This window comes from Labeo rohita, chromosome 23, assembly GCF_022985175.1.
Source record: "Labeo rohita strain BAU-BD-2019 chromosome 23, IGBB_LRoh.1.0, whole genome shotgun sequence".
Classification (NCBI taxonomy): domain Eukaryota; kingdom Metazoa; phylum Chordata; class Actinopteri; order Cypriniformes; family Cyprinidae; genus Labeo; species Labeo rohita.
This window is the reverse complement of record NC_066891.1, coordinates 5,154,101-5,164,014: the sequence shown is the minus strand read 5'-3', so window position 1 is coordinate 5,164,014 and position 9,914 is coordinate 5,154,101. Positions and strand designations below refer to the sequence as shown.

General features: G+C 24.9%; 1 protein-coding gene across 1 annotated transcript in view; it reads right to left on the bottom strand.

Moving 5' to 3' along the window:
* Window positions 1–9,914, bottom strand: part of LOC127155037 (probable phospholipid-transporting ATPase IIA) — a 75,488-nt gene that overhangs the window by 1,606 nt on the left and 63,968 nt on the right. The window contains exons 25-27 of the mRNA XM_051096986.1: window positions 9,697–9,805; window positions 9,555–9,612; window positions 7,070–7,273 (exon numbers count right to left, since the gene is read on the bottom strand). Coding sequence (XP_050952943.1) covers window positions 7,070–7,273; window positions 9,555–9,612; window positions 9,697–9,805 — 371 coding nt within the window. The remainder of the gene's footprint in view (window positions 1–7,069; window positions 7,274–9,554; window positions 9,613–9,696; window positions 9,806–9,914) is intronic.

Below are 9,914 nucleotides of genomic sequence, written 5' to 3'. Positions count from 1 at the left end.
TTTTTTTGATGTTGGTAGGCAAAAGGAAAACAGTTGGGTTGAAGGTCTTGGATGCATTATCAATGGGATCCAAGTTTAATTTTGACAAAACAGCTACTAAATGCTTCACTGCAGTGTCTTCACATCTATCCACCGATTCATTTCCAGGATGCCTACATTATGTTTTTTTTTTTTGGGGGGGGGCTGGATAAGGATTTTTTTTAGGATCTCATGTTATGTATATTTAAAATATTTAAAACATTTCTGAAATGAATTTTAAAGAAGTTTAAGTGAATTACATTTTAAATTAATTTTTAATTTTTAACTGTACTTTAATATTTTTTCTTTTTTTAAGGATCAAGTTATGTATATTTAAAAATATATATATATTTAAAAATAAAATGAATTTAAATAGTCTTTTATTAAATTAAAAAAAAATTCTGCATTTTAAAATTTTGCATTTTTGGAAAAAAAAAAAAAAAAAAAAAAAACTTTTGAATTTTTTTTTTTTAATTTTGGGAAAAAAAGAAACAAAACAAAAGAAACAAAAAACATTTTTAATATAAAGTGCTGCCAGAAAAAAATTACTGTATTTTTTCAAGGATCTCATGTTATGCATATTTAAAATATTTTTAAAAATTCTAAAATGAATAAAAGTATCTTAATTAAATTTTCAAATTTTAAATTCATTTTTGTGCTGCCAGAAAAAAAGTACTGTACTTTAATATATACATTTTTTTAAGGATCTCATTATGAATATTAAAAAAAGTAAACTATTACAAAACATTATAAAATTTCCAAATTTTAAAATTCATTTTTTATATAAAGTACTTTTTTTACCTTTCAAGGATCTCACGTCGTGTGCATTATTTTTAAAAAATATTTATAAATATTGTAAAATATTTTTTTTATCTAAAAACAAAAGAAATATTTTCAAATCTTTACCATTTTAATTAATTTTTTATATAAAGGATCTCAAGTTTTGTAAATTTTAAAAATATTTACAAAAAATAAAATAATAAAAGCACGTTAATTAAATTTTCAAATTTTAAATTGATTTTCAAATTTTCAATTTTTAAATTCATTATTTAATATAAAGTGGCACCACAAAGATACTCATATTAAAAAAAAATAAAAAATTTAGTTTAACTAATTGACATTTTGTGACTTTTTCACATTTTCACCAATTTTTTATTTATTTATTTATTTATTTATTTATTTATTTAGAGTGAAAATGCTGTGCAGTAATTTAGAAAAAAAAAAAAAAACCTGTCTTTTTGTTTGATTGTGATATCTAGTATTTCAGACCAGGGTTATTATAGTTAACTGAAACTAAAACTATTTAACTTAACTAACCAAAAATTGTACTTAATTTATTTCAGCTAGTTGCCAAAGCAGCATTGCTCATTTTCATGTAGAAGTTAATAAAAAGACTACAACTGAAATTAATAAAATTATAAATTATAATTAAAAAAAATATATAAAAAAAATTAATAATAACTACATAGGCATAAAAATCATCAAAAAAAAAAAAAAACAAACAAAAAAAAAAAAAAACAAGAAAAAAACCCCAACAACTTTCATTAAAATGAAAATGAAAACTATAAAACTATAAAAATATACAAATAATATACAATAAACAATATTTATCTATCAGAATAAAGTTTGTGCACATGGCACATTTAATTATACTTATTAATGCATAATTATCTTCAGTTAGAAAAATGTGTAGTCACTATAAATATTTTGTGTCTTTTTAACATTTATACACAAATTTTTGGTCGGGTAAGATTTTTAATGTTTACAGTAAAAACAGTAATATTATGAAACATTTTTTGCAAGTTAAAATAGCTGTTTTCTATGTGAATATATTATAAAATGTAATTTATTCCTGTGATGCAAAGCCGAATTTTCAGCATCATTTCTCCAGTCTTCAGTGTCACATGATCATCAGAAATCATTCTAATGTGCTAATTTGCTCAGGAAACATCTCTTATTATAATCAGTGTTGACTTTGGCAGTGGCATTTGTGACATTGATCATGCTGTTGACCCAAAAGTCTGGTCGGTTTCATGTTTCATGTCTGAATCACGCTCTCATGTAGAAGTCTTTCCCATCAAGGCTGTTCTTTTATTCTTGTTTACGAAATTCAAAGTCCCTGCTGAATAAGCCTTTGGCTATTTTTTAAACTTTTATTCCTGGAAACGAAGGGAACGGCACCAAGACGGCGCTTGTGAAACGCTCTCAGACCACAGTCAGGTCAGTAGAAGCTCAGACTCGGATCGAATGCTGAAATTTGTTGTGCGATTGCTGGAAAGCGGCGTCACGGTGCGAGGCGGTCGGGCGCTGAGCAGGCTTTGTTTAATGTGGTCGGGTGCCACACAGCGTCCCAATGCCTCATCAACATTACTGAAAGGACACTTGTTCGTGCGCTGTGAACGTGAGCCCGAGATGGACACAAATCATCAGCACCATCATGGATCCATCATCTTCTCTGCCAGGATATACTCTGCACCAGATGCAATAACCAATGCTCAAAAAGACGTTGGTGGGCAAAAGGAACACAGTTGGGTTGAAGGTCTTGGATGCACCAATGGGATCCAATTTTTTTTTTTATAAAAGCATCTACTAAATGACTCACTGCAGCAGTGTCTTCACAAATTTATTTTCCACCAATTTATTTCCATGAGGCTTCTATTAGTTTTTTTTTCTTCTTTTTTTAAGGATCTCATGCATATTTTAAAAAATATATATTTTAAATATATTTAAAAATACTCTAAAAATGAGGCTTCTATTATTATTATTATTATTATTATTATATTGGCTGGATAAGGATTTTTTTCTTCTTTTTTTAAGCATCTCATGTATATTTAAAAACATATATTTTAAATATATTTAAAAATGCTCTAAAAATGAGGCTTCTATTAGGTTTTGTTTGGCTGGATAAGGATTTTTTTTTCTTTTTTTTAAGGATCTCATGTTATGTATATTTAAAAATATATATTTTAAATATATTTAAAATACTCTAAAAATTAGGCTTCTATTATTATTATTATGGCTGGATATGGATTTTTTTTTCCTTTTTTAAGGATCTCTTGTTATGTATATTTAAAAATATATATTTTAAATATATTTAAAATACTCTAAAAATTAGGCTTCTATTATTATTATTATTATTATTATGGCTGGATATAGATTTTTTTTCCTTTTTTAAGGATCTCATGTTATGTATATTTAAAAATATATATTTTTAAAATATATTTAAAATACTCTAAAAATGAGGCTTCTATTATTATTATTATTATTATTATTATTTTTATTATCATGGCTAGATAAGGATTTTTTTCTTCTTTTTTTAAATGATCTCATGTATATTTAAAAAATATATATTTTAAATACATTTAAAAATACTCTAAAAATGAGGCTTCTATTAAGTTTTGTTTGGCTGGATAAGGATTTTTTTTTCTTTTTTTTTAAGGACCTCATGTTATGTATATTTAAAAATATATATTTTTAAATATATTGAAAATACTCTAAAATGAATAAACAAATATCTTTAATTCAGTTTTCAAAATTTTATTATTTTATATAAAGTGCTGCCACAAAAACAACTGTACTTTATAAATTTTTTCTCATGTATATTTAAAACAATATTAAAAAAAAAAATTAAAATATAAATGAATGAAAATAACTTTATATTTAAAAAAATGTATTTTTCTAATAGTTTACATTTTTCACATTTTTAATGTAACATTTATTAATTTGTTAAAAGTGCACTCACCAAAAGGAACTAAATATTTTTCAGATGAGTGTAACAAACAAACAAAAAATATTTTTTGTCTACAACAATTAATCAGATCAATTTATGTTATATAAGGCAAATAAAACTTTAAACAATTAATATTTTGTTACTTGTTTTTTTTATTAATTACAATATTATTTTGCATATTGCTATATTTTATTTTAAATGTATTTTAAAAATAAAATGTCACATTTATATGCATTATTTTATACAAAGAAAAAAATGCTAAAACAATTGCTGAAATATTAAAACAAATATTTATTTTACTATAAAATACAACGTCTAGGACTTAATATTTTTGAGCTAAGTGTAACAAAAACTAACAAACAAAATGATTTTATTGTTGTCTAAAACAATTAAGCAGATAAATTTATATTATTATATTACAAGTAAAACTATTAAAAAAATCTGCTAAACAATTCAAATAACCAGTGATAATATTATTTTGCATACTGCTATATTTTATTCATTTTAAATTTATTTTAAAAACAACATTTTACATTTATATATTCATTATTTTATTTTAAAAAAATGCTAAAACAATTAGTAAAATAATAAAATATAATATAAATATATAATATAAATAAATATTTATTTTACTATAAAATAAAATAGAACTTCTAGGACTAAATATTTAAAACAAATAAAATAATTTTATTGTTGTCTAAAACAATTAAGCAAATCAAAAAATATTATATACTACAAGTAAATATATTTAAAAACTGTTAAACAATTAAAAAAACAATTATTATATTATTTTGCATACTGCTATATTTTATTTAAAAAATAAAATTATATATTTTTATATTTCATTAAAAAAAGTGCTAAAACAACTGAGCTAAGTACCAATTAAACTAGAGAACTTAATTTAAATAACCAATTATTATAACATTATTTTGAATATCGCTATTAAAACTAAGCCACAAGGCTGTCTCTGCAGGAACATGTGAACATTTTTTTACCAATTAATTCAAAGGAATCATCCAAACAAACTGATTCAGTTCACTGATTCATTAGATTGATTATCACCTTGGTGTGTTTGGGTGTAAAGCAAACAAATGTGACTAAAACGGCTATTCTTGTTGAAACGAGCAACAGCTTGTAAGTACAGAAGCCATTCTATTATGAAAAGTGCTCAATTAAAATTGAAATAAATACGTGAATCCTCAAATCCTTGTAAGAAAGTGAGCAGCTCTTGAAATGGAGAAGCGCTGTGATAAACACAGAGACCTTGGCCAGGGTAGCATCAGCGCAGCAGGAAATGAGAGCAGGCTTGTGGTATTTCCCTCTGCAGTGCCGTGGGCCGCTCTCAGCTACAAACACAGAGCGTACGGGACCGAAACGAGCCCAGCCGTGCTGGAATGCTGACTCAGCGAGACCCGCGCGCTTTATGGATTCACACCGAGGAACGCAGGAATGTGGCCACATTCTTTACCTGCACATGTGCTAAATTCTGACGCCAAGATCGTTCAATAACAACAGGATTTAATGACGATAATAGGATATAAAGCACTAGCAAAAACCTTGAGCAGAAAGCATGGATGAAATATATAATACCAAAATGACGAAACGATGTCAAGAACAAGGACACGGACAAGATTAAAAAAATTAATCATACCGCAAACCTATTTAAGTAATGTGTTTAATGCAAAAAAAAAAGTGGTTAAGGAAAGATAGGCGGGTACAACATTTTAGCTATAATAGATATTACCATAGTCACTAGTTGATTGAGTACATTAATAACTGCAAACATTTTTATTACTGAAATATGTTTAAATGAAGCATTATCTAATTAAATATACATTTCCAGAACAGAAATCTGAACAAAATCAGGTTGAAAATTCCTGTTTCTTTTTGTTTTTAGAAATAAAATATTGGATAAAATGATATAAAAACAAACTGTCAAAAAAAAAAAAAAAAAAAAAAAAAAAAAAAAAGAAATTATAATGCCACAAAAAACTGTACTTTAATTTTTAAGGATGTCATGTATATTTTAAAAAAGATATTTAAAATATATAAAAAAAAAAAAATCTCAAATGAATAAAAATATCTTTAACTAAATTTTCAAATTTTTAATTAATTTTAAATATTTAATTTTTAAATTAATTTATATAAAGTGCTGCCACTACTTTTAAAAACTGTCAAACTATTAATCTTATTAAAACGATTAAACTATTAAAACTATTATTATTATTTATTATTCACTATTAAATATTTTATATATATATATATATATATATATATATATATATAAATTATTTTAATTTTTTAAAAAAATTCCAACAGATTTAATTCATACAATATTCAATACAGTGAATATTATATATATATATATATATATATATATACACACATATATATATATATATATATATATATATATATATATAAAATACTTAATTAATATATAATATATAATAATATAACTAATTAATAAATTACTATTTATATTTTAGATAGACAGATAGATAAATCATGTATTTATTTTAATAAAAAACTAACATTTATATGCAAGAACATGTTTAATTACATTTTTTTTCATTTTCAAATTCTTAAATTATTATTTTATATAAAGTGCTGTCAAATAGCTTCTGAGATTAAATCTTTTTATTTAGCATTGCATTATTTCTGAAACAACTGAGCAGATCATTTTACATTTTACAAACTAGAAGACTTACATTTAGAAAATTTAAATAACCATTATTATAATATTATTCTGAATATTGCTATATTTTATTTAAAACTTACATGAATTTATATGCTTTATAAAAAGTGCTAAAACAATTGATAAAATATTCAAATTAAAATGTACAGTTTTGCTATATTTTATTTACCATTTATATTTAAAAACTTACATTTATTTTAAAAAATTATATGCATTATTTTATAAAAAGTGCTAAAACGATTGATAAAATATTAACATTAAAACTGTATTTATTTTAAAATTGTGTATTTTTTATTAGTAAACTTTTTTACAGTTTTGCTATATTTTATGTAAAATTTGTATTTAAAATTACATTTTTATATGCATTATTTTATAAAAAGTCCTACAATTAATAAAATATTTTATTTTATTTTTTAAAAATTTATAATAGTTTACATTTCACAGTTTTAGTGTAACATTTATTACTTTGTTTTAAAAAAGTGGATTCACAAAAGGAATCTTCTGGGACTAAATATTTTTTAGCTGAGTTATTTTTATTATTGTCTAAAACAATTAAGTTAATTAAATCTAAAATAAATGCATTTCAATGAAAAAACAAACCAAAAAAAAGAAAGCAGACTCACCGATGAACTCGTGTAAGAAGACGAGGGATGCGATGTAGCAGGCCAGACTGAGGAGTTCGGCTACGATCATCAGCCAGTGCCACGTCTGCACGGTCAGCGCCACCATCAGCAGCTCCGTCAGGATCAGAGACGTGAACGAGATCGCCACGATGTGCACAAACTCCGACTCGAACAGCAGCAGAGCGCCGTACATGATGATGCTACCTGAAGAGACGTCACACCAACACACAGATCAGCACCAGCATCTCTGATAATGATGGAGAGACCTGCAGCAGTGTGCTTTCGGCCCATAAAACCTATATCTTACATTGTGTTAGACAATCATATTTGCTCAGTAAAAGCATAAACTATGAAATGAAATGATCAAATACAGGCCTATGATGTCCATTACAGGAAAAACTAAATATTATGTTACATTTTTTAATGTATTATTTTTATTATTTAATAACTTGCTCTCATAAAGAGGAACTTAATATTTTTGATATAAGCATAAAAAATTTTACTTGTGTAAAAAATGCAGGAAATTAATTTATCAGTGTAATCAGTTTTTCATGCTTATCTCAAAAATATTGGTTCCTCTTCAATTTTTTTTTTTTTTATACAAAAAATATATTTAAAAGAAAATTGTATTTATAGTAATAATGGTATAAAATATAGTATTTCTATTTTTTCTCTCACCAGAGGGCTTTTACCAAACAAATGTCAAACAATTAAAATAATACATTATTATAATATTATCTTATATTATAATTTAAAATATATATATTAGATTTATATTATCTATTTAAAAAATAGAATAAATACAAAATACATTTTAATTATTTACAAACACGTATGATTTTTTAAAAAGGTCAGATAAAACTATAAAACTTTACACAAGTATGCAATCACATTTTTATAATATTATTTTATATTATATATTTAAAAAATAGAATACATTTTTTTTTAATAATTTACAAACACATATTCATTTTTTAAAATGTACAGAAAAATATAACATTTCATATATCATAAAATAATTATGTAATAATACATTATTATATTTTATATTATTTTTTTATATTAAAAAAATGAAAAAATACAAAATATATTTTTGATTATTTACAAATGTATATTTATGATTTTTTTAAAGTACATATAAAATGATAAAACTTCATAAATCAAAATGATCTAATAATACATTATTATAATATTTTATATTATATATTATATTTTATTTAAAAAAACAGAATAAATATATAAAACTATATCTGATAAATTATGTAATAATACATCATTATAACATTAAATTGTATATAAAAAAGAATAAATATATTTTAATAATTTACAAATTTTTTTTAAGTACAGAAAAAAAGTCACAAATCATAAAATGTATTACACATTATGCAATAATACATTATTATAATATTTTACAGTATGTATTATATTTTTAAAGCATAAACATATGTAATAATGCTTTATTATAGTATTATTTTATATTACGTTATATTTTATTTTAAAAATAGAATAAATACAAAATATATTTTAATTTACAAATGTTTTGTTAAAGTACAGAAAAAAATAAAAATGTCACAAATCTATTATTTATTATTTATTTATTTATTATTATTATACAGTATTACTTAGATTTATGTGTGCAGGTTATTACTGGAGTAAAGGATTGGGAAGTCCACTCTTTCAAGTTAAATAAAGAAGTTTTGTCTATTCATTTTTGGCTGCAGATATATGACAGAGGTCAAGATGAAAAGAAAACATTTGTCTCAGAACGGCGGATTCACTTCACGAGAGCCCAGAAATTCCCTTAGATTGTGCTATCCGCCATCTCAGGAAGAGGAAGAACACGGATTTAGCTTTTTCTGAGCGCTTCCTGTCCTGAAGTGTTATTGTGACCTTTGAGCCCGAACGCAAACACAGAGACTGAAAAACGTGATTGATGCATACGTGAAATTCTGACTCAACCTCGGCGACACTAACACAAACACGCTGGAGATTGGGAACCGAACCCAAAACACAAAGAGCAGAATAAGCTGCGTTTGAGTGAAAGCAACTTACGGACAGACATCGTGAGTCATGAGGGATACAGGACGTCTCTTTTGAAAACAAGCTCTCAAAGAAGTGAGGAAATACCCAACGCAAACAGAATCACCTTCTCAGCTGCCACGCTGAGAGATTTACACACAAAGGCGGCGGGCGGAGGCTGCTAGAGCGGCTCAAACAGTGTTATTGGACTATTGTAGCCACGCACAAATAAACTATTCAGCGCGGGCGAGCGAAAACACGTGCGTGGGTTTGTTTGGATGAAACAACATTTCGCATTCGCTGCTGTTGCTGCTGTTTTCTTAACATCTCTGAATGGACGTTACCATCACAGTTATGCTTCAGTCAGCACGAGATGTAAATGCTATCCTCAATTTAAACACTAGTACTTGTTGAGTAAAGTTTATACGTCGTGCCATATGGTAAAATAACCAAATTATTCACTTACCTTGGTAGATACTGATCAGAACCCATATTAAGAAGGTTTTGAATGAGAGCGGTCGTCCCTGAAATTAATAACAAATAATTATATTTTTAAAAAAGATGAATTAATGAAATAGTCTTAGGTTATTAATGAGGGTGTAAGATACCTTTAGAAGATCTTTGTAAAGTTCAGGATATAACATGGCCACCTCAGACTTGACATCTTTATCCAAAACCAGAGAGAAAACAGGGAACATGGTGTAGATAGTGGAGTATCTGTGAGGAACAGAGAAACATTATCATCTGAAATATTATTACAATTTTAAAAAACATTTAAAATTATTTATTAAAAAAAAAAAAAAAAAAAAAAAAATATATATATATA